This window comes from Lygodium microphyllum, chromosome 23 (genome assembly GCF_053477565.2).
Source record: "Lygodium microphyllum isolate KBCC chromosome 23, Lygodium_microphyllum_v1.1.10, whole genome shotgun sequence".
Taxonomy (NCBI): Eukaryota; Viridiplantae; Streptophyta; class Polypodiopsida; order Schizaeales; family Lygodiaceae; genus Lygodium; species Lygodium microphyllum.
The window spans coordinates 34,950,770-34,976,569 of record NC_141157.1 but is presented as its reverse complement, the minus strand read 5'-3'; the positions used below and the strand labels follow the sequence as shown (position 1 = coordinate 34,976,569).

Here is a 25,800-nt window from a genome sequence, read left to right as displayed (position 1 = left end):
GCCCCTTGCTGTTCCAATAATCAGCAAAGCATTCGGGTAAATTGCCCCTTGATTTTCACCCAGGACTTGCTCTAATGGAACCCTAACTGGTCAAATGCTGCCCCAAATTCACAATAGATGGGCTGGCATCTGAAATCCTCACAATTCCACGAATTTCCGGTGCTGATTTCAGTGTACAATGCCTTTGACTAATGGCACGGGTCCCAAGGTGGCTGCTAAACCCTTATTACTGCTGTTATTTAGGGTTTACAGCAATAAACTCTCTGCTGTCCACCGAATTTGGATGTACTCTGCCACCCATGGTTGAAAATTGCTGAGAATACTTGAGCATAGACTGGAGGAGATGAGAGAATGCTGTAGAAAGAGAGAAAATCAGCTGAATAGTATCTTCTGATTCGAAGCTCTGATGACAAATCTGATGGCACCAACAGCTTCAAAAGGGGGATAAAACACCAGCTCTGCTTCTCTGCTGGCAAGCCCTCCTCTCCTACCGCCGCCTCTCTTGAGGCGGAAGAGAAAACCTGCTGCCCCCTGTCCTGTCGCGGCGCGCGATCAGTCGTCGTCGCCTCTCAAAGCCAAATCTGATCACCTCCTCTCCCTCCACCAAGCTCCGAATGGCTGCCATTCAGCTTCCACCACCCTCCAACAACCTTCTCCCTAATTGCATGGGAAAGTTTTGCCAAGTGGCAACCTTCCTAATGCATTTTCAGTCATTAAATTAATTTTTCAGAATTAATTAATTCTGAAAATTAATTTCAGCCCTTTTGACCCTGCCCAAAATTAAACATGCCCATCTAGAATGAAATTGGCTAGGCCATTTGCAACTTGGAGTGGTTCCCAACCTCTGTTTGACCCTTAGACTAGCATTAATTAATTAATGCTAGTCCCTAGTGTCACCACTGACACTTAATGGCCAAACAATTATCCTAGGGTCCAACCTGGCACCAACTGACCACCAAAACCCAGTTGGCATAACTTAACACAACTTTTGCCTTTAACACCCACTACATCCTCGGGGTCCTTGGCCCGTTCCCATGAAATAACTGCCATGTGCATCACATGTGCTAAACAACCTTGCACATTTGATTAGTAACTTAATCAAATGTTACTAGCAAGATTAAAGCATCTCAAAATTTCACATCCTCGTGACAGACCTCGCCCTTGAAAACCTTGCAATCGTCCTCCATTGCACTGAATTGGGCCAAAGCAAAAGTATATTGCACTGGAATTTCAATTTGGCATGACAATCACCAAAACATTGGCCACTGTTGTCAAACCGTTGCATATGCGCAAAACTTACTGAAAATTTCCAGCCAGCAAAACATAATAGAAAACTAAAAAACAGTCCAAAACTGTTGCTAGAAACCATTGGATGCATCCATAACTCATGTTTCTCAACCGTTCTGACTTCAAAACCACAGTAAAGCATATTCTCAACATAAACCATGGCTGAAACTTTCAATGACATTCGTTTACATGCGGCTGTCCATGGAATCAGCTGTAAACCATTAAAAACTGAGCATGACCTGATCATAAACTGATCATGGACTGATATGAGAACTGATCACAAATGGTTGCAAATGTGACTCCAAACTGAACACAAGTTGATGGTAAAAAAAAACTGATCAAAAACTGATGCAAAACTGATCCCAAAGTGATCATAAACGGTTCTCAAACTGATCAAAAACTGAGCTGAAACTAATCAGAAATTAATCTCAAAATTGAGGCAGAAACTCATGCCAAACTAGTTCAAAAACTCATGCATAAGTATAGGCTCAGAGCCGCGGTGACAACCATACTCATATACATGTATCTCACAGTGACTAGTACACTGAGTAGTGACCTCATGGCAGACATACTATCAGCACAGTACCTTGGATGCATGCTGAATACATCCGAGATCCACTACATACAAGAGCTGTCCAAAATTGGTGGAGTGGAAGTGCTACCTCCCCCTTGAGCATCAGGCAATACTCCGGACGCCCGCTCTGCTGAACCTGAGTAAGCCCGATCCAAAGTCGGCTCTAACTGAAAGGCATCGAGATAAAGTTGCAACAACTAAGGATGGTCTGCCAAGTCATCCTCTTCCATCCATTTTACATCCATTGGTGAATAATTTTGAAACTTCACCAAATATCTTCTGGAAACTTTACCTCTGACCTTCCTTTCCTTATGTACCAAAATCTGCTCGGATACCAAAATCTCATCTAGTTCCTCAACCTCTAGCTGAATTTCAGCAGATACGTCTTTTGGCACATCACCACGAAAAGGTCTCAACAAACTGACATGAAAGGCATTGTGTATCCACCAATATGGAGGTAATTTCAGCCAATATGCAACATCGCTCACCTTTTCCAACACTTGAAAGAGCCCATAGTATCTCATGCTTAACTTCGGATACAACCTCTCTCTTCCCTTCATCTTTTTCAGCCTTGCCTTTTCGAAATGCAGCAGTACATAATCGCCCTCTGCAAACTGCAAAGCACGTCTATGGTGATCAGCTGCCTGCTTTTGCTTGTCCTGTGATCTCTGAAGTGCATACTTTATCTTTGCATAGGCTGCATCCAAGCTTTCCACAAAGCGATCAGCCTCAAAGATCTTATCCTTAGTGTGCAAAATAGGTGGAACCTTCTTGCCACCCTCAACCACCTCAAATGGAGCCTTGACAGTGGAACTATGCACCGTATTATTGTATGCAAACTCAACCAATGGCAAATACTGCTCCCACTATGTCTTGTGGTCTGAAACATAGCACCTCAAAAGATCCAACACTGTGGAATTTGCTTCCTCAAACTGACCATCTGTCTGCGGATGGAAGGATGATGAGAATTTCAGCGTGGTACCCATATTTTCAAGCAACCCCTTCCAAAATAGACTGGTCATCCGAGAGTCTCGATCACTGATGATCGACTCAGGCATACCATGATACTTCAAAATGTGCTGCATAAATAATCGTGCCATATGATCAGCATTTATCTTCTTCCTCACCGGAATGAAATGGGCTTGTTTGCTAAACCTGCAAATAATAGTCCATATTCCATCATTCCCTATAGGTGTCCTAGAAAGCTCAAAGATAAAGTCCATAGCAATGCTCTGCCAAGGCCTATCTGGAATAGGCAAGGGCTGCAACAAGCCCGGTATCTTTCGCCTGTCATGCTTTACCTTTTGACATATGATGCATGCCCTAACAAACTGCTCTACATCATGCCTCAAAGCTGGCCAATAAAAGAAATGCTCCACTGCCTTGACTATGGCATCAATACCTCAGTGTCCTGCATACGGAGGAGCATGACTTTCAATGATCACTCTAGGCCCCAACTGCTTTGTGACACACAGTTGTCCATGCATCAACAGAAATCCACCTCTTAGCATAAAATGCTCATGCCTTTAGCCATTGAAAAGCTGATCATAAACATTAGCAAAGTCCGAATCAGCAGCATATTGCTCTTTCATGGCATCCAACTCAATGTGATAAACCATAGTGACGGCTGAAATTTGTGGCTTACATGACAGTGCATCAGCCACAACATTCTTTTTACCATCAATGTGTACAATTTGAAAATAAAACATAGAGAGAAATTTTGCCCATCTCATATGCTTCTCTGACAACTTTGTTTGCGTCAGAAAGTACCTCAAAGTCTGATAGTCTGTCTGCACTATAAAATCAGCCCCAACAAATAATGTTTCCACGTAAACAGTGCATGAATTACAGCCAAGAGCTCTTTCTCATAAACCTGTAAATTCCTCTTTGCACCGTGGAGAATTCGGCTCTCATAAGCCACAACTCAGCCATCTTGCATAAGGACAACTCCAATGCTGTTACCACATGCATCACACTGAACCACAAATGACTTCCTTAGATCAGGCAACACAAGCATAAGATTTGAAGTCATCTTTTCCTTGAACTTTTCAAATGCTGAAATTTCCACTGCTATCCATCTAAATGGCACATCTTTCATTTGCAAAGCATGCAATGGAGATGCAATTTCAGCAAACCCGCGTACATACTTCCTATAGTAAGAACATAAACCCAAGAAGCTGCAGATCTCATGAACATTCTTCAAAGCTGGCCATGAACGTATTGCTTTAACCTTAGCAGGGTTCATACAAATACCATCAACCGATACAATATGTCCCAAGAAGTGAATTTCATGCAAAAAGAATTCACTCTTCTTGTCATTGATAACCAGCCTATGCTTACGTAGCTCATTGAAAACAATGTCTGTCACAACTCTATAGAAACAGAATTTGTATCCTTTTTTTCTAATTTGTCTATATAATGATTTATTAAAAATTTGTTTCCTTTGCACTAATTAGATATAAAGAAAAGTGCATTAGAGCTGGCCACTGATGAGTGGTCACAGGTTATGGTGGACCCACGTGGTGGGTTAGAGAAAAGATAGTTCACACTTCTACCTATATGGCCCGATTGGGCGCCTGTGACTAGAACTCGCGCATATCAAGGTTAGACTCGCACACAGAAAGGATTGATGCCTTGAAGTGTGGGCTAGATCCGCCAGAACAAACAGTTACAATCAACAAGATGGCATGATCATGAAATGCTTGTACAATGTGCATGTGTGGACTGAAAGCTTGAACTGCACATTTCTTTGCATAGGAAAGTCACATGAAGATTCTGATACCGTTTTTGCGATGTACACGGAAAAAGCTTTCATATGACACCCATATTGGGGGGGTCCCTAAATTTTAGGAGGTCCCTAAATTTTAGGAGCCTCGAATTAGCCTAAAAATGCTAGTCCTAAAAAATAGGGATGTCGTTCTAAAAATAGTAAATTCTGTATTCTGACTATGCTTACTAAATTTGGTTGTTTCTATTCTTGACAGTATTCAGCCCAAAAAGAAAGGCCATAGAGAAGAGACAAGTGTCAAGACACTTGTCACACAAGTTTCCAAGTATCCCACCACTTGTCACATCTCATGACATGTGGCTGGACACTTGTCTTGTGCTACTCCACTTTCCCCTTTTGTACTAGCTCTTCCCCCTCCTATAAATAAGAGCTCGTTTTTCTTCATTCAGCATCATTTTTCTTTGCTGTAAACTCACGTACAGCACCCACAGATAGCCAGAAACTGGCCCCATCCATCCCCATCATCATCCCCCACTTCTCCATTATCAAATTCCTCCATATTCCTCTTCTATCACTGCTGTTTTATAGGACAGCAAGCCTGCAAATTCATTACAGCACCTCCTTCTTGAGCTCTTTCTTCCATTTTCGCAACAAGAAGCAAGCCCTATCCATGTACTACTGATCAACGATGGAGAAAGGCTGATTTCCCCTCTTTCTTCTCTCATACTGTAAAGAAATCAGTTCTTATCATTGCATAATAGATAATGCATGTGTGCTTGTACATCTTTGCATGATCTTGTGAGAGTGAGAATTACTTCTCCTCACTCTCAGGTTGATTGTAACTGAGCTCTTCCCTAAGGGACTTGGGTTGAGCAGAAATACATTCCTTCGGGGGGGGGGGAGGGGAGGGGGGAGGTTTGCCCATCTTCAACCCTCAATCTTGTCTCCATTACTTTTACATTTTCATGGCTGTAATTTTGTGAGTAATTTTCATTTTCAGCTTTAAGTGTTCATTCTCTTTTATATTAAATCTCGAAAACAAGCGAATATCATAATTGTTAAGCATACTACGTTGTTCGGGGCGTTTACAATGTCCAAGTGCTTTCTATGCTCAGTTCCATTCTTTGAATAGACAATCATGTCATCAAAGAAAGTACCCACAAATGCTCTATGTGGTCGAAAGATGTGATCCATCATCCGATTAAAAGAGCAAAAGGCATAACAAGAAATTCATATAACCCAAAAGATGTCCTAAAAGCTGTCTTAGGCACATCCTCCGCTCTAATGCGTATCTGATGATACCCACTTTTCAAATCTATACGGCTAAATATTGCTGCCCCTTGCAATCTATCCATAACATCATCGATCCGAGGGATCGGAAAGCGGTTCTTTATCATGATCTTGTTCAAAGCACGATAGTCAATGCACATACGCCATGAACCATCCTTTTTCTGCAGCAAAAGCACTGGAGAACAGAAAGGAGACGAGTTGGGCTGAATCAGCCCTTTTTCTAACAGCTCATTTACCTGACTCATAATCTCCTGTTGGGCTGCACTAACTCTATAGGGTGGTTTATTAGGAGGGCTACTTCCACGGATAAGGTCTATGCCATGATCTTCGGGTCTTTTAGGTGGTAGCTGCCCTGGAAGTGACTGAGAGAAGCAATCAGCATACATTTTTAGAAATGACATGCGATCCTTTTCTAATTTAGATATATTCCCAGCATTCTCACTATCATCCTTATCCTTAGCAAAAACTAAATACGCTGAAAGATGATTTTTCATTACTTTAGATATTGCAGCTGCAGATACAACAAGAACAGATTCCCCTTTCAACTTTACATCAAGTGTGAGTATCTTTCCCTTATGTTGAATAGTGATCTCTTTTGCATATGAATCAATCACTGGTAAAAATCTTCGCTATCCACATATCCCTGTATGTGCAACCGAAGCTTTCCAATGAGTGGTGTGACAGGTTCTGCATGACCCTTACATGCCATTCCAACTTCCCCCATGGCTCCCATCTCATCCTCTTTGATGCCTAGACGGGCGGCCATGTCAATAGAGATGAAGTTGGCCTGTGCACCATTATCAAAGAAGATCAATGCATGCTGATTCCTAATTTTGCCCCATGCTCTGCACAACTCAATAGCACCATCATTGGGCTGATCACTAACAACATCGGGCACCAATCCCACTGATGTTTTGGGCCTTTTAGCCTTAGGATCTCCTTGATTTCTAATTTTGCAACTTGCTGCCCATTGGGACAGTTCTTTGCAATATGACCCTCCTGTTCACAAATAAAGCATTTATTTGCAGCCATCAATTCCCTATGTTGTGCCAATGTTTTCGAGCCCTTTCTTTGCTGTTTTGACCTCTTTTCAGGCTGGTTTTCAGATATGCCCCTTTGCTTAGTCTTAAACAACTTTTTATTCGGCTTCTCCCCGCTCTCTTGGAAGTCGGAATCCTTTCCACGCAGCAAAGCATCGGCTGTAGCAGCAGTCTCTATGAGCTGAGACATGCTAGACACGGTGGATTTTATGCAAAAATCCCTGATTCCTTTGGGCAGCCCACATACATATTTTTCCACTTGCTCATGAAGGGGGTACGGCACGATAAGAAGTGACGGGCAGCAATGCATCCCAAAACTTCTTATTATATTGCTCTAAATTCTTGCATTCCTTAGCATCAAGCTTGTTCCAAGCTGTCATGATGTCCACCTCAAAGGTACTAGTCAACCAATTCAATGCAAACATTTGCTTGAATTGTACCCATGTTGACGGTGCTCTACCTTGCATCAAGAGCGTGGACCACCACTACAATGCATTCACCTTCAAGAAAGTGGCTGCCTTTCGAATCTTAGAGGATTTGGTGAGGTTTCCCCCTGAATAGGCTGCATCAAACTGCTAAATGAAGGTCAAAGCTTTCAGTCTATCTTGTGCACCACTGAAGGACTCAAACTTCACTGCTTTTCCATCCTCATCATAGTCTTTTGCTTCCCCTTTGGGAGTCAAGTTGTCATACACTAGCTGCTCCAAAAAGGGTGCATTTGCTGTATTTACATCATGACCAACCCCAAATGAAGCATTTGGATGACCAGTAGTCATTCCTTGAGCCCCATAAGCATTCAGGGGTGCAGATGCATTGCCAAACATTTCACTTTGTGCCCCAGGCATCAAGCCAATGCTACCATACATAGGGTTTTGCACATTTCCAGCCATACCCGAAAACAATGGGCCTCGCACACCATGCATTGGCTGCTGCATACCATAGGGATTTGTGCCATGCATTCCCGTATGTGGCCCTTGGCCAACCATTGCATGAAAAACCGTGCTACCACCAAAGTATCCTAGCTGCCCCATCATAGCATGCATGCCCGGCTGTCCAAAATCCATTGGATTGGCACTTCTATAATGGCCTTGCATTTGCATTCCTTGCCCCATAGGTACCAACTGTTTAGCTTCATTGGCCTCTTTAGGAGCTTCAAGTGAAGGATTTGGCACTACCTTCGGTGCATCTTGCTGTCCCGAAGGTGTAGAAGTTGACTTCTTCTTCTTGCCCTTGCTGTCCTTCTTCGGAGCATTCAAAAATCGGGTGAACTAAGGATCCTTTGCCAATTCAGCAAAGAGATTTGTTGCTGTCCTCATCCGATTCTTGAACTGGTCATCAAATTCCTCTTCACTTTGTTGGTCATCTACCTCATGACGGCTTGAAGGCCCTACATCTTGCCCAACAGCAACATTTTCAGCTTGTTGTCCATCATGAGAGCCTTGTCCAAGATTAGGCATTGCATTTCCTTCGTTCCCATGAGAATGTCCATACTGAGAAGCATCATCGCTGCTTGATTCCATCTCACTATATGAAGACATGTTGCTGTAATTTCTCAGCTGAGCACAAAAATCAGCAGTAGCACAAAGCTTTGGCTTGCAATCAGGAGCCTCGGGCTCACCAAATCAAGAGATTGAGTGATTATCCCGGCAATGGAACCATGAAACCGGCCTTCCTTCTCGGATAGGGTGGTTTAACCTGATTAAGCACTTAATTACAGCAATTAGCAAATAAACATAAACTGAAATGCTCACTTTACCTTCATAAACTTGGACAGTGGACACCCTGTTGGCCCCAAAACTGGCACCCCTTTCGGTATTTCTTTAATTTCAATTGCTGATGGATAAATTACAAGCTGAGATTTCACAATCTCCTTGGCTGATTCAAAAGCTCCTTCCTGTTCCAACAATCAGCAAAGCATTTGGGCAAATTGCCCCTTAATGTTCACCCAGGACTTGCTCTAATGGAACCCCAACTGGTCAAATGCTGCCCCAAATTCACAATAGATGGGCTGGCATCTGAAATCCTCACAATTCCACGAATTTCCGGTGCTGATTTCAGTGTACAATGCCTTTGACTGATGGCACGGATCCCAAGGTAGCTGCTACACCCTAATTACTGCTGTAATTTAGGGTTTACAGCAGTAAACTCTCTACTGTCCACCGAATTTGGCTGTACTTTGCTACCCATGGTTGAAAATTGCTAAGAATACTTGAGCATAGACTGGAGGAGATGAGAGAATGCTGTAGAAAGAGAGAAAATCAGCTGAAATGTATCTTCTGATTCGTAGCTCTGATGACAAATCTAATGGCACCAACAGCTTCAAAAGGGGGGTAAAACACCAGCTCTGCTCTGCTGGCGAGCCCTCCTCTCCTACCGCCGCCTCTCTTGAGGCGGAAGAGAAAACCTGCTGCCCCGAGTCCTGTCACGGGACGCGATCAGTCGTCATCGCCTCTCAGAACCAAATCTAATTACCTCCTCTCCCTCCACCAAGCTCCGAATGGCTGCCATTCAGCTTTCACCACCCTCCAACAGCCTTCTTCCTAGTTGCATGGGAAAGTTTTGCCAAGTGGCAACCTTCCTAATGCATTTTCAGTAATTAAATTAATTTTTCAGAATTAATTAATTCTGAAAATTAATTTCAGCCCTTTTGACCCTGCCCAAAATTAAACATGCCCATCTGGAATGAAATTGATTGGGCCATTTGTAACTTGGAGTGGTTCCCAACCTCTGTTTGACCCTTAGACTAGCATTAATTAATTAATTAACGCTAGTCCCTAGTGTCACCACTGACACTTAATGGCCAAACAATTGTCCTAGGGTCCTACCTGGCACCACAACTGACCACCAAAACCCAGTTGGCATAACTTAACACAACTTTTGCGTTTAACACCCACTGAATCCTCGGGGTCCTTGGCCCGTTCCCATGAAATAACTGCCATGTGCATCACATGTGCTAAACAACCTTGCACATTTGATTAGTAACTTAATCAAATGTTACTAGCAAGATTAAAGCATCTCAAAATTTCACATCCCCGTGACACCTTTACTGATCAACTCCTTTGTACACTACATGTGAACTAGACATCCGTAGAGTTTATGTTGTGTTTGGCAGTACTCTCTCTCTATTCTTTATCTTCTCTTCCAATCCTCTCCAAATGGCTCCTCCCTGTTATTCTATTGACCAAAACTTCCATTCCCCTTCTCTAACTGTTGAGACGCATTGCATATACCATTAATAACATAGAGCAAAACAGCCCTCTTGCTATTTCTCTTACCGACAACATCATCTCCAACAAAAGACTGCACTCATCGCGCTTCCTTCAGTGGGAGAAAGGGAAAGAGAGGCTGAAATCAAACAAACTTCACAGCCCTCATTACTTAACATGGAATGGTGTTATGAAAGCATGGTTTGTGCAAGAGCGATTATTGTATGTGGTTTCTAGAGCTATTGAGTGTCCTCAGCCTCCCAGTCCTCTTCTAGATGATTGGGACCCGGACAACCATGAGAAAGTTGTGCTTACATGGGATTCCAATGATGCCCATGCGTATTCTGCTCTTCTCTGAAGTATCTCTAAAGAGTTTCTAGCAGCAGCCACCTCCAACAAGACAACTTCAATGGTATGGGAGAAGCTTTAGATGTTATATGAGCCTCGCTCAACTATGCGTGCAGTTACCCTCTATGGACAACTCCAAGCAATGAAGTTCGAGCCAAAGGATACTATCCAATCACTCTTACTTCGCATTACACAAGTACAAGATCAGCTTCGATACATGACCTCCACACTTCCAAAGACTAGTTGGGACTATACTCTATAAACTCCCTCCAAAGCTCGATGGAGTAGCCAATGCTTTGCAAGCCTAAATATCATCAATGCCAGTGAGCTTTACACATATATCCTCAAGACTCCTTGAGCATGAGACATCATTGCAGTTACAGGGAAGGCTTCCATCCCAGTATGGTGGCCAAGATGAGGCATCTGTAGCTTCAACGAGGGGTGACAAGAAGAAGAAGTCAAAGGCCACTACTATCACTGTGACAAGAAGGGACATTTGCGCAAGGATTCTAAGGAGTTAGCAGCTTTTCGAGGAAGAAGAAAAAGCAAGATACGTACTCCTCCATCGAGTCATCCTCCCCCTCTGACACTGACATGAATCTTTCGCTCGGGCATAGAAGAGGTCATATTCTTCAAACCAAGGAAAGGGCTTGGCTACCTCTCCTCCTGTTGCTTTCTGATACATGTAATGCAGTCATCCCTCACGACTCTCTAGTACCAAAGAGGGAGTGTGAGAGGGTGGTATGATGGGCCAAGTGAGCCTCATCTATACAAGTATACAAGAACAAGGATCCAGAGAGCGACTTCTGTTCTGCAATGATTGAAGTCTGGCAAGTTTTCAAATCCTGAAGCTCGGATTGACATCTAGGTACATGATGGGTTGTTATTTAACAGAGAATGGGATTAGTTCCTAGTCCAAGCTCACATGAGGAGACACTTTGGCGATTTGGCTGAAGGCAAGGAATCCATGGTCACATATGCTCAAAGGTATTGTTGACAAGATGGTCATGTATGTTTCTACAAGGCATTGATGTGACAGACATAGAGAGCTGATATGATTCTTCTCTAGTTTCAGGTTCTAGTACGATCGACATCGACATAAAGTTCTCTCATCTAAATAATGAACGAACAGATACAACTATGCAAGGTGAAAACCGACCCCCGAACTCCCATGTCTTCATGACTACAGCAAAGAGTATAAGCAAAAGAGTGTGTTGACTTGGATGGATCTTGAGATGAGTAGGCAACTTCTGAATGTGTCTGCCAGCAACAAACACAACCTATGATGGCCAAATCTGTGACACATGGCGGGCAGAAAAGAATATTGAACAGCAAAACACAAATATGCTAATGATGTGGCAGTTGTATGGCGTTAGAAGTGGTGCAACAATGGAAGCATAGACAAGTGCTGAAATAAACTATTGAACACAAGATAGAAGAGAAAGAAAACAGAAGAACACCACAAAGGAAGAGAACTCAAAGATGTGCTCAGGAAATAAAATCCATACACCAAACAAAAGACAACCACATACAATAGTGAGTCGATGACTGACTAAAGAGGAGGAGGAGGAGCCCCACTAAATATAGGCACAAAATAGATAAAATATAGCAGCTGGTTGCCAGCATTAAATGCTAGCCAACTAGCATAAAATGTGACAAATGCCACAGATAAATCACAACAATAATGCCTAAAATAATAATAATGTGCCTAGCCCTGACAGGCATGCACAGACTCACACATGCCCATACAAAATAGAACCACTAGGATAGAACCATGGATGCCCAAGCAGTGGGTGATCAAGCCACCACCAAGGTGCCTCGGAGAGAACCTAATGTCGATGTCGATTGTACAAACTCCTAAAAATAGAGAAGAACCATAGCATGTCTCTGTGTCCATCATCGATGTCTCACAATAGCATACAAGACCATCCTATTGAAAATGCCTCTGAACATATGTGACCATGGATCCCCACCTTTCACCACCAAAGTGTCCTCTCATATGAGCACAAGACTAGAAGCTAATCCCGCTCTCTGTCAAAAAGCCAGCTTATCATGAACCTAGATATCAATCCCATCTCCAAGCTTTGAACCTGCCAAGCCTTCGATCAGAGCATCAAGGACGTCCTTCTCTAGAACTTGTGCGCCTCTATACCTATATAGATAAGGCTCCGCTGATCTCACCACCCTCTCACACTCCCTCTCTAGCATTAAAAAGTCGTGAGGGATGACCGCATTACCTTGACTAGAAAGTAGCAGAGGAAGGGGCAGCCAAGCCCTTCCCTCAATCTGAAGAAGCGGATCCCTACCGCACCTTGGACTTCTCCTTGGCTAGAGGATCCGAATCAAAATCTAAGGAAAAGGATGGCTCGTCGAAGGAGTCCGCATCCTCCTGCTTCTTCTTCTCCTTCTCCTTCTGTGAGGCTGTAAAATACTTACAATCCTTCCACAAGTGGCTCTTCTTACCACAATGATAACACTAGGCCTTCAACTTCTTTATCTTGCCACCCCTCTCTGAAGCTACAAAAGCCTCACTTGATCCTCCATAATGAGACGAAAACCTCCCCTGTAAATGCAAAGATGTCTCATACTCAAGCAATATCAAGGACGCAGTCTATTGCAGTAGTCTTCTACACTTCCATCGCTGCACCCACTCCTAAGTTCTAACACCTACACAAGACAATTTGGCAAATTTATTTACTAAAGCTCTTTTGAGAGAAAACTTAAAAGCCTTCCACGAGGCTTTAGGCTTATTACCATTTGAAAATTGATCTACCATTCCATGTATGCATTCACATCATTCACTCCAAGGGGGTTTGTTACACTTATCATGTTCCTTTGTTGTTCTAGTGTGAATGCTCCTTATCCACAAGCACTTTTACCTTCTAGTTGGAGAAGGGTTTTTTACCCATGTGAACACCCACTTTGGGTGTGACACTTAAGTACCTTAGCAATTTTCATTTCATTCTCACATTAGTAGATGTGACATTCCAACACTCTCCTCTTGTTGTTCATTGTTCACAATGAGTATGTGTATTTATGCAAGCTAATGAGCTTTAACCTAACAAAATGTTCATTCCAACACTCTCTCCTCTTGTTGTTCATTGTTCACAATGAGTATGTGTATTCATGCAAGCAAATAAGCTTTAACCTAACAAAATGTTCTATACTTGTGTATTATGTCTTGTCTTTAGTAATATATATGAATTCTAAGAACAATGATTAAAAATTACAGATTTTTCATATTTTTCTAATATCGTCCCCATCCCCCCACCCTCAATCGTTAGGCTTGGTATCTTCATCACCATTCCCATCCTTGTTCCCCGTCCCTAGTCCATGTCTTACATTTCTCTAATCAAAAAGTGGCAACTATGGACATGGGAGGAGCAAGCCTTGGATAAGCTAGATTAGGATCCAAGATAGTGGAGTTGGTCTACCTCACCAATGTCACAAAATGCAATGAGTTTCTTCGCCAGCATAGCACAAATCCACGAGCGCATGTTGATTCAAGATGATATGGATGGGGCACCCTCATGTACGAGGCATTGAGCAGAGCAAAGCACCACAAACCCTCTTAAGTACATTTCCTTGAGATGTCTAGGAGATAGCTAGCGGCCAAGGAAGGTCTCATAGTTTTATGGCTTGTGGCATAAAGAGGTCTAGCAATTGGCAATTGGTTCATTCAAATGCAACACGTTGAGGTTTGCCAGTGTTTGCACATAGCAACACCTAGAGACCCCAAAGCACTGTCTATGGTCTTACAAGGCTGCAAAAAAGAGCCTCCAAGATCCTCCATCGAGTCAAGCTAAGCCTCAAGTGTGTCACCTATGTTGCTTTTTTTCTAGTGGCCAATTGGCCAAGGGCATTACCTACTCCACAAGGCAAAGACACATGACACAATATCCATCATCGATGTTGGCTTGTGTACAATTATGAGCCTAGATGCTCGACCCAACTAATCGGTACTCGAGCCTACTACATTGCAATCAGAGGTGTGGGAGACTATTAATAGCCACAAGGTGACACATCTCAAAGGCCCACCTCCAATTGATCTTCAATAGTGAGAGCCTTTTAGTATACACCACTTTGACACAGCCCTAGTCATCCACTATTCACTCCCTAAGAGGACACTAGGGGCAGCTTCACGGAAACTTTCACCAAACCATGGTGGTGCTACACTCATCCACAGTGGCTTCTCTCTCCCATCTCCCCCAAATTGCCTTGACAGACCTTGCATATATGTGATTTGGCTTGCATTGAGCTCCAACTAAATTACTAAGCACTTGTACTAGATTGTATTTTCTTCTGAGTAATATAATTAACCAAGCCTTTTTGCTCAAACACATTAGTGGAATCAAGTAAGCAAGATTTATTTTGCAAGCATATAAGAAAAAAATGTAGATTTGCATTGTTTCCAAAGTGAGCCAAATAACTTTAAAAACTCACTTTATCCAACTTTGACAAGCGGCTCCTTGAGGTTCAATGAGTCAATTGGATGTGAGGTAGTATCAATACGCTCGGTTTTATTCTCTAGGTCCTTTCTAAAAATGTTTATTAAACTATGAATTGTTAATCCATGGTCTTGAAGTCCTCTGAAATCAATTACGACCTTACATTTAGAGGAGGACATGGGTGAGAGAAAAACATTGATACTTATCACACCTTACATGGGTTGTGGAAGGCCCTTTGGACAAGGAGCATTAGACTTTTCCACTTGTTCCATTGGTTAGGCTTTCTACATATTTGGACAACACCTTCATTATAAATTCATTCCCATATTGATCGGCTACTCCTTTGGCAACTTCCCGCTATAGCAGACTAAGGTAATAAATTGGATAAAAGCAAAATTGTCTAGGTGACCTCCATCTGAAGGACTAATCAGTAATTTGATGTTCCATGAAACTGTTAATACTTTCGCCATTGGTGTTCCACATTCAGGGTCTTGCAAACAAAGACTAATCCATCTCAAAAGCTTCAAACGAGAAAAAGAAACTATTAAAGGCCATGTGTACTATACCGCAATCACTTCCTCTGATTGTGGCCGTTCATTTTCGGGTCTGTCACAAAAGTTCCTGTACTCTTCTGTATCCCTTATAGAGTATGCAGACACCTGCATAGAATGCTCTGTTGATGCATCTTAATAATGAAAGTCCTTACTATTTTCCCAGGTCCCAAATTATAGCTGGTTTTGGGTGATGAATCTGATAACAAAAGTGATTCCTATTTTATCAAAAGTAAGCTGGTTTGGAGCTGAATCGCATCATGAGTTAGACTAACCAGAAATAGAAATTCATTTCAAAAATTAATGGCATATCCCTCACCTCAACATCACATTTGAGTTCATTTGAGCATGGCTTCACCTTCAGCAGCCTCTATCAAAGGTAGACAGTGACTTGGTTGATTATTGCTATGCATAAAAATGGAGCTATAATTACTGTACATGATCGAGTGGAAAAAGAAAACAAGTCTCTCTTCTAGTGCCTAGGTTGCAATAACTGCTACAAAAACTTGAACTTGAATGGAGCATTACCTGTCGGTAGGGCTTTTCTGGTGTTCTCCAGAATGCCTGTCAATCATTAGAAAAAGCAAGCAGCATTTTAGAGCATCGACCAAGATATATATCACAGACTAAGAGCGTTGCAAAATTCACGATGCAAGTTGCATAGAGCAACATTTCTTTTATCCATATGTTTCTATGTACTGTCAGAACCTGAAAAAAGGAGTTACCTGTTCTGCATATAAAACTTTTGACCCATCTGCAAGTTCTGCTGCTGGGCAGGTGTTCAGTCTGCAATGGTAAAGAGAATCAATCAGGAATTCCTCACAAAGACAAAAACTTGGTGACAGCAGATTCTATGCTCAAGCCTTGTCACAAATTAGTGAACAATGTGCATGGAAAACTATGCATGACTAAAGATTCACAAGCCAGAAACAATAGCAATGAAGTTTACCTGATGTTAAAATATGTTTGTGGGTCTTGCATTGCTTGCTCTGTGGAAAACTGCAATGATTGCATGACAAAAGAAACCAATAAAGTTTTGCTAACAAAAAAATCACACCAACACAAACCCAAAAACCAATGAGCCTTTGGCAACAGTTCATTGCATCCAAAAAGCATCGGACTCTCTTTAGGTAGAGACTGCACCACATACATTGCCAATATTAAATCAACCCAAACTAAGAATTTCCATTAACAATAAGGAAGAATTTCCATTAACAATAATCCCCACAGAAAAAGTATTGATAACTTTAAGGCACTCTAAAGGTCTTTGCATCTATTGTGCACAGAATCAAGAACGCCTCCTCACACCTAGAGTCGTAGAAGTGAAAATGCTCCCATTTCCAAAGACAATGGAAAGAACAAACACTTGAAATGAATATGATAATTATTCATATATATTCAACCTCAAAAATGCTAAGCATAAATGAATGATGATAAATGAGATCCAATGATAATACAATGACCTCAGGCACCCATGTCTCTAAAACAGGGGCTCATAAGAGCCAAGGAGCAGGTGATACTGGAGTGGCTCAAGATGACTGTACTATCCCAAAGTTTAGCTCTAGAAATGGGTGGCAACACCTATGAAAGGAGTTAAGGGAGCAAAATGCAATCCTCCAAGCTGTAGGATGTAGATGTAAACTACGGACAGCAGAAGTAATGATGTGGACAGCAGTGGAGAGGGTGAAACGCAGTCCTCTAAGCAGCAGAATGTCGATGACTCCTCCAGCAGCTAGCCATGTCCTCCAGGGCAGGGCGGCTGCATCCAGCAGTTGGGTGGCGATAGGGTTGCACCTTCAAACAACAAGGCAACTGTTAAGCAACAACAGGTTCATGAGCCTTAATCCCTTTTTCAGCTCAGTAAGCATCCCCAAAACTCAAACATTAGATGTGCCTTAAGTGTCCAAATGCCCACATTAAATGCATCCAAAGCGTCCAAGCACCACCTAAGACTGTCAGGGGGCCACCCTAGACATTTGGTCACCTCATGTGTCTATAAATAGGTCCTCTGTCCAGCCACTCGGCATCCTATATCCCACATTCTACAGTTGCTGCCCATTGCCTTTGTTGTTGCCCTACAGCTGACCACTACTCCGCTTTCTAGCAACTTGCTAGGACTACATCCACAACCCGCTGGCAGCTGCATTTTCTGCACAGCGGGCTGCCCTTCCACCACCCAACTGTCACATTGTCATCCAGCTGCTGACGACCTGATTTTAGCCCTATGTCCATCGTTTGCGACACCTTCTTCAGCTCAGTTTGCTGCTGATCAGGCTGCCCTGGCTGATACCATCATCTTAACAATTTGAAGGCTACATTTTCATCTGATCTACAGCTGCTCACTCCCAGGAGTTTCCAGAAAGCTGTGTTTTCTCTTTAGAGGCTGCATTTGCTGCTGATCACTCATCCCAGATTGTTACAGCTGCATTTTCATCTTCTCCGGCTGCATGGCATCCTCCGATATGCAAGCTTTGGTGGTGTGCTGCTTCAGGATCATCTAAAGGCTATCTCCATCGACTCCCTCAGCTCAACCCACTCCTAGAGAGAGTGGTTTGAGCTTTTCTCCCCTCTTTGGACATAATTTACATCACTCCGTTCATTGAGGAACAAGATTCAGTTAATTTGCATTCATCTAACTTTGTGAATTACAACAAAGGGAGATGCCCATTATAGAACAAAAATTTCTCTTGATTTGCAGGTTATTACTTCCAATAATTCTTTGTTGATTGATGCATCTCATATAACACACACCTATGCTTCCACACACACTTCCACTAGTTTTCCTATCCCTCCCTCCCATCTCATTATCTCAGGATACCCTATCAAGATTATCAGTCTCACACACACAGAGACTTCAATCTCGTTAAACTTTGCCCCCAGCCCTGTCCTGGGCTCTACCTCTATTGGTCATCTAGTTTCCTTGGGCATGACTAGGAGCCAAGTTTCTACTGCTTCATCAACTAGACTCTTAACCCCTGTGGATCTAACTTATGGTTGATCCGAGAGTTTTGTGATAGAGAATCCTTTGAATCAGAGTCTGTATATGCCTACAGGCACTCAAAGTTGGGACTCTCAATCCCTGCACCTAGTACATTGCTAGGTTTACAAATGGTTGATCAATTTAGTTAGTCATAGATTCCTGACCTGCCCTCTCGTACAACACATGTCTACAATGCCCTTCTAGGATTTTATCTCCCACTTGACTCAATATTTTCTACCCTTAAAGGGGGCTTGCCCCCCTCTATTATGAATGTTCCTTTGGGACTTCCAAGACCTTCAAGTTCTATTTTCTCTCATCTTTGTGCCTCCTTAGACCATTAGGTTCCAATTATCCACCCACTTTCTGTTAGCAGGATTGTCCACTCATGTGTGAGTCTATGCATGCCTATTAGGGCTGGACACATTTGTATCTATTTTAGGCATTTTATTTGTGAATATTTTACGCTAGATTAGTATTTATGATGCCAATCGGCCAGCATTAACCAGCATTTATGATAGGCACATTTATTGCCTATTTATTGGGGCTCCTCCTCCTGAGTCACATTCATCACTTGCAGATCCAATGCATGCCTTGGTGGAGAGAGGAGCTAGCGCCAATTCCCATGCAACCAATGACTCACTATTATACGCGACTCTCTCGTGTTTGGTATATGGATTTCATTTCCCGAGCACATCTCTGAGTTCTCTTCTTTTGCAATGTTCTTCAGTTTTCTTTCTCTTCTGTCTTGTGTTCAACAATTTATTTCAGCACTTGTTTATGCTTCCATTGTTGCATCCACTTCTAACATGGTATCAGATAGCAGGATCTCTACTCCTACTGCTGATTACAAGTCTTTCTTCCATTTTGTTGATCAGGCGACCGTTGTTGATCATTCTCAGCCTATCTGAGGTCAACTTCTGCCGACGTTTTCAGCCCAGCACCCTATGTTTTCAGACTGCAACAATGTTTCGGCCTATAATCATTAATTTGCTACATTAATTGCTGAATCAACCTGTGTTTTGGGTTTACTACCCCTGATGGCTTAGCAACTGCTTCTACGGGCTGTTTCTAGCAGTTTTCAACTGGTTTTTCATCATTTTGCAGCAATCGCCCTTCGTTTGAAATCTGATTTTTGGTTACACTACATGTAAACTATCATTTTGTGATATCTTTGCTATAGGTTTGGCTGTATTCTCTCTCCATCCCTTCACTCCTCTCTCTTCTCTTCTTATCCTCTCCATATGGCTCCTTAGTGCACTTCTACTAATAATAAGTTACATGGACCTAATTATCTAACAAAGAGTACTGTCATTAAAGCCTGGTTTGTGCAAAAGTGGTTATGGTACATTATTTGTGGAGCTATTCTCCAACCTCAGCATCCTTTTCCACTTTCTAAAGATTTTGATGAGGACAACCATGAGGAAGCTGTGCATACATGGGATATGAATGATGTGTATGACTATTCTACTCTTCTTCAATGCACTTCTAAAGAAGTTCTATCAACGTTACCTCCTACATGACATCTTCAAAAGTATGGTCAAAGCTTCAAATGTTGTACAAGACACCTTTCACCATGTGTGCAATGACCCTTTATGGACAACTCTAGTAGATGAAGTTTGAGCCTAAGGACACTAATCATTCATTTTTGCTTCATGTTACACAAGTACAAGACCAACTTCGACACATGCAATCTACCCTTCTCGAGGCACATCTTGTGAGAACAATACTCTATAAGCTTCCCCCAGTGTTCGATGGAGTGGCAATTGCCCTGAGGACGCAGACATCATCTACACTTGTGAGCTTTACATATATATGTCCTCGATGCTACTTGAGCATGAGGCATCTTTGCATTTACAGGGGAAGCTTCCATCTCATTATGGCAGTTCCAATGAGACTTTTACTACTTCAGTGAGGGGCAACAAGAAGAAGTCGAAGGCCCAGTGTTATCACTAGGGTAGAAAGGGCCATTTGCAAAAGGCCTACAAGGAGTTAGCAACCTCACGAAAGAAGGAGAAGAAGATGAAGCGGGATTTGAACTCCTCCGATGAGTCCTCTTCCTCAAACTCTGATTTAGATCCTTCGATCGACCAAGGAGATATCCAAGGCGCGGAAGAGATCCACTTCTTTAGATTGAGGGAAGGGCTCAACTGCCCCTTCCTCTACTGCTTTCTAGTCCAAGTGATGCAATCATCCCTTACGACTCGCCAATGCTAGAGAGGGAGTGTGAGCAAGTAGTGAGATGGGACAGTCGAGCCTCATCTATATAGATATATAGGTGCATAAGTTCTAGAGGGGGACGTCCCTAACGCATCGACCGAAGTCTGGCAGGTTAAAACCCTAGAGCTGGGATTGACATCCAGGTTCATGATGAGCTTGTTCTTTGACAGAAAGCGGGATTGGCTCCTAGTCTTGTGCTCACATGAGGGGATACTTTGGTAATCTTGGCCAAAGGCGAGGAAACCATGATTGCATATGTTCCAAGGAATTTTTGACATGATGGTTTTTTAGACTACTGCAAGACATTGATAAGGGACACAGAGACATACTATGGTTCTTTTCTATTTTCAAGAGCTGGTATAACTGACACCGACATCAGGTTCTCTCCAAGGCACCTTGGTGATGGCTTGATTATCCACTGCTTGGGTATCTATGTTTCTCTTTTGGTGGTTCTATGTTGTACCGCATACTATGATGGATCATTCTCCTTGTATCATTGTATCAGATCACCCATGATCTGAGAGAGAGTGTTAGCAGGATTGTCAACTCGTGTAAATCTGTGCATGCCTATTAGGGCTATGCACATTTGTATCTATTTTAGGCATTTTATTTGTGACTATTTTATGCCAGATTGGCATGTATAATGCCAATCGGCCAGCATTAATATTGGTCGACCAGCATTTATGATAGGCACATTTACTGCCTATTTATTGGGACTCATCCTCCTCAGTTACATTCATCACTTGCAAATCCAATGTATAATCTTTTATGCTTTATAAGATCCCATAATCAAGTCCATAAGAAAAATACACTTTCTTCAAAAGGTGCCTTGGTTTCTACCTCTCAAAAGGAAAGATTGTGTAATGGATCTAAGTCTAAAGGGAAGGGTGATACTCCGCAAAATAATTCCCCTCAAAGGACCCCCAAGAAGTGGTGGCACAATGTGCCCAAGAAAAACTACTTTTGTACCCATTGCCAAAAGGCAAGCCATGTGGACGAGTAGTGTCATGCCAAGACCAAAGAAATCACCCCTAGCACTTCTAGTCAAACCTCTACTTTGCAAGGGCAAAGAGGAGGAAATGTCATATCTCAAAATCAAAATCACAATACTCATAGCAACCAATGGTGGAATGTTTGCCATGTCGGCAATGCAACTCATAGCAATCCCTCGCAATGATGAGATGTTTGCCACATTGGTAATGCAACTCATGGCAATCCCCCCCAATCCATACCCCTTTCATACTCTTGAGGATGTGTTTAATTGATCAGCTGGCCATGGACCTCAGTTGTCAAGCCAATTCAGCATCCATTGAGTGCGCAAGGGATTCCAGCTTGCTCCAAATTATTGAGCTGCCTGAGCAGCCAATTGAGGCCTACCTCACTCTCCCCTATGGCTATCCGGTCCGATGGATTGTTGATAGTGGTGCCACTCAACATTTAACCTTCAATCCGAGACATTTTCATCTCACAAAAATTGAAACCAATCTTCTTCTCGGATAGGGTGGTAGATGATCTGATTTAACTCAATTTACAACAAGAATAAAATTCATACATCTGAAATAAATACATTAACACATTAATCTTGGACAAGCAACACCGGATTGGCCCCAAAACTAGCACCCCTTGCGGTATTTCTTTAACTTGTACTACTTGGATTTGTAGTATACAAAGATATAGGCGGATCTCTATACAAATTTCAACACTTTGGGCTTCACAAATGACTAGCAGCATCAATTTGCCCCTTAATTTTTATACGATTTGGGCACAAGTTAAACCAAAAACACTTGCATGCAGGCCAAATCAAATGTGGATGAGTTTTCCCCCTTCAGATCAACTGCAATTTCTGCAATTACAGTTGCTGCTCTGATCACTAGGTCTTCAATTAATGGACACAAAACTCCGAGGTGGCCAAGAAACCCTAATTTTTTCTGCAAATTAGGCTTTTGACAACAAAGGCATTATTTTCCTCTTTCAAAGTGCTAAGAAAGGCACAGCATGGCTAAGGGATTGTCAAAGGAGAGAAAAAATTCTGCTGATGAGACAGAAAATGGTCTGTCCAACCCAGGTGAATCCCCAAACTGCAGTCATCTACTGCTCCAGGCCTAGAACCTGTTGTGGCCTGCTATTTTCCAGCTCTAGATCAGGTCCCCTACTACCCAGAGCACTGCTGAAGCTGTTGCTTGCTGTCTGGGCACATCCAGATGCTGTTGCATCTTGCAAATCTGCTCTCACCTGGCTGGAAAACCTCCACACAACAGTCATATGCAACAAAACTAGGCTCTCTCAACCTTGAACTGCCCAAGGCAGCTCCAAACTAGCTTGTTTGGCAGGTTCTCCTGACTACCAAGTGGCATCCCTTTCAAAACCAAACTCAACCTTTGGACTTAATTTCTAGCGATTAATTATTGGCTGGAAAATTAAAAATCCTGTTGTCCTGATTGGATACTATCCATCCATATTTAATGTACTAAGCCCTTGGAACTTGAAAATTATAAACTTTCATTTGGCTTAGTCTAGCATTAAATATTTAATTTTTGACTAGCCCAAATGACACCACCCAACATTTCCAAGGTTGTCACGTCTGATGGCATGATGCATCCGATTAAGTACCATCTGATACTAGTACGGTACTAATCAATTTGAACCTATGTCCAATATTTAAAATAAATTACATATAATTTAAAACCTACACTTAATGTTTGGACGTAAAACAAAACTTTACTTGAAAGTAAGTGCAGATGAGAGTTGAAATGAGAGTGTAGTATAAAACCAACAACTATATTATGAGCCAAATTGGCGATCTCATATAAAAAGGCATACAAAAATGGATAGAGATAAAGGCCATGGTCCAATGCTCCAAGTAACATGATACAACGATGTGACATAAATTATATGAATCATGATCAATCCTCTAGGCTCTAAGTACTCCTTAAGCCACTCCTTGAATTCGTTAGAGACGAACATCCTTTGGAGTTTCTTGCGAACATCATAGAGACACTTAAGAAGAAGCCACACAACTGCCAAGCATGTCTCTGATGGCTTCTTCAACTCCAAGTCCAAGTATGAGCAGTGAATCACAAGAACTCAGAACTTGGTATTTTGATGAAACCAACAATTGTGCAAGTGTCATCAAGAATCCTCTTTACCCACTCTAACTTGCTATATCTTCCATAAGAAGATCTAGGCAATGAGTGGTGCATGGTGTCCATACTATGGACAAAAACTCAGCCCAGAGCTTCCCTTCCATAAAGACACAATTAGAGGCATTGAAAGTGAGAATTTGTATCATGTTTTGTAAACCAACATACAAGATCATACACAATGAAATTAGTATAAATTTGGTAAGTCGCAAGTAAACAAATTAATTTATGATTTATGTATAATATACATTCGGATTGCAATATAATAGGTTTAGAAACATTATCTCAATAATGGCTTGTCGTATGTGCCGATACATAAAGGAGCCCGTGGTTCTTCTTCCCCTTATACTAGCATCCACCACTCGTAGCTATAAAGAAATGGAAAAGACACTATTATTTTGGGAAATAAGTGAAAAATACTCTAGCCACATTCGCATGAGTATAAAAGGTGTAAGAGAATAATTTTTTTCATCATATTAAGTAATAAACAATCCTCTTTATCTTCAACTTTCTTCACACCTTTAATGGTTTACACCTCTTTCTCTCCCTTCTTCGTGTCTTTCTCTCTCCACTTCTAGTATTTCTCTCACCCGTGCACTCTCTTCTCTCTCTTCTTTCTATTTTCTCTCTCCTCTCATGTCTCCCTCTTACAAGTGATATCAAAGATTAGGCTTTTAATCCATTTGACTTTCTCAATTCTCCATATCTATTTTCCTATTCTCATATCAGAAAATCCAAGGCAACAAATACATCAGACACATGACAAGGACTAGTAAGCCTTCTACATGAAACAATGACTACCTTTGAAGGCTTTGACATGAGTCTTGAACAAGCTTGGTAGCACCAAGGCCAAAATAGTAGCTCATGGACAATTTTCACCCATTTTTATAAGCATTTTAAAGAAAGAAGACTAACTAGGGTTAGTAGAGATGTAAGTTGTCACAGCTTTCATGGAGGAAACCAATAAAGATCTTCTTCTTCCTTCCAAACCCTAGCTCACAAAAGTCAACTACCTCTTCAACAAGCTTCTCCGCCTTATTTCCTTCAAATCCATGACCATCAACATGAGGTTTGAAGCAAGCTAGTATCAAGAAATGGCCCTATCTATTGCGGCACAATTTTTAGGCTGATTCTTGGCTATGATGGACAGCAACCATCTCATAATCATGAGTACCAAGGTTATTCTAGTCATTGGCAAGCTATAGCAACCATTTTAGTCAAAAATCCAAACATTTCTTCTCCATTTCAAGCTCTTGAAACCCTAGCTATGGCAGCCATGGAAGCTTAGTTGCAAGCTTTGAATCTCCACAAATTTCTTGAGAGGAACACTTCAATTCAACCTAGGGATTCATCTTCAATAAGTATTTATCATCTTTGTTACAGAAATTGAAGCCATTGGAGCAAGATTATCAAGATTGCAACAATGGAGTCTTCTATGGAATTAATAATTGGAGCAAATGGTCATGATGGTTCAATCTCTAATCTCTAATGCTTGGAGATTGCTTGAAGGCTATTAAGGAGTAAAGATTGTTCATGTTTCAAGATATAATGGCTACTGGAAAGGATTATGAAACATTTGGAGCATTCAAACCTTCATCGACTTCTTGAAAGAGGTACTATTCTTCAATTCTTGATCTCTCTCCCTCATCCTATTGTTGAGCTTCATCCACTTGCTTAGAGGGATTAAAGAATTAGATTCCTCATCAAATTTCACTACAGTTCATTGTTAGAATGAATCTTTTATCCAAAACAATGAATTAGAAGCCTCTTGTTTGCATTTGAGCTTGAAGCATACTCAAAAAGGCTTAATCAAGAGTAAATCCATCTCTGCAAATTCTCTTTCTAATCCTTAATCCACTCTAGATTTCATTCTTGATAAATTCTATGAAAGAGAATAAGTATCATATACAATAAGTGAGTCACTAATCAAGGAGGTACTCTCTATCTTAATCTTTTGCTTCATTTCATTCACCATTCCATTCCAAGTGCAA

The 25,800-nt window shown here is 41.8% G+C and overlaps 1 protein-coding gene across 4 annotated transcripts in view; it reads right to left on the bottom strand.

Moving 5' to 3' along the window:
• Nucleotides 1-25,800, bottom strand: part of LOC148016052 (chromophore lyase CRL, chloroplastic-like) — a 110,608-nt gene that overhangs the window by 36,468 nt on the left and 48,340 nt on the right. For 2 of the 4 annotated variants that reach the window (XM_087664753.1, XM_087664754.1), the window contains exons 2-6: nt 16,422-16,471; nt 16,198-16,258; nt 16,001-16,036; nt 15,792-15,842; nt 15,488-15,580 (exon numbers count right to left, since the gene is read on the bottom strand). In XM_087664753.1, the coding sequence (XP_087520879.1) occupies nt 15,488-15,580; nt 15,792-15,842; nt 16,001-16,036; nt 16,198-16,258; nt 16,422-16,471 (291 nt within the window). The remainder of the gene's footprint in view (nt 1-15,487; nt 15,581-15,791; nt 15,843-16,000; nt 16,037-16,197; nt 16,259-16,421; nt 16,472-25,800) is intronic. The other 2 variants (XM_087664755.1, XM_087664756.1) reach the window with 1 other exon arrangement.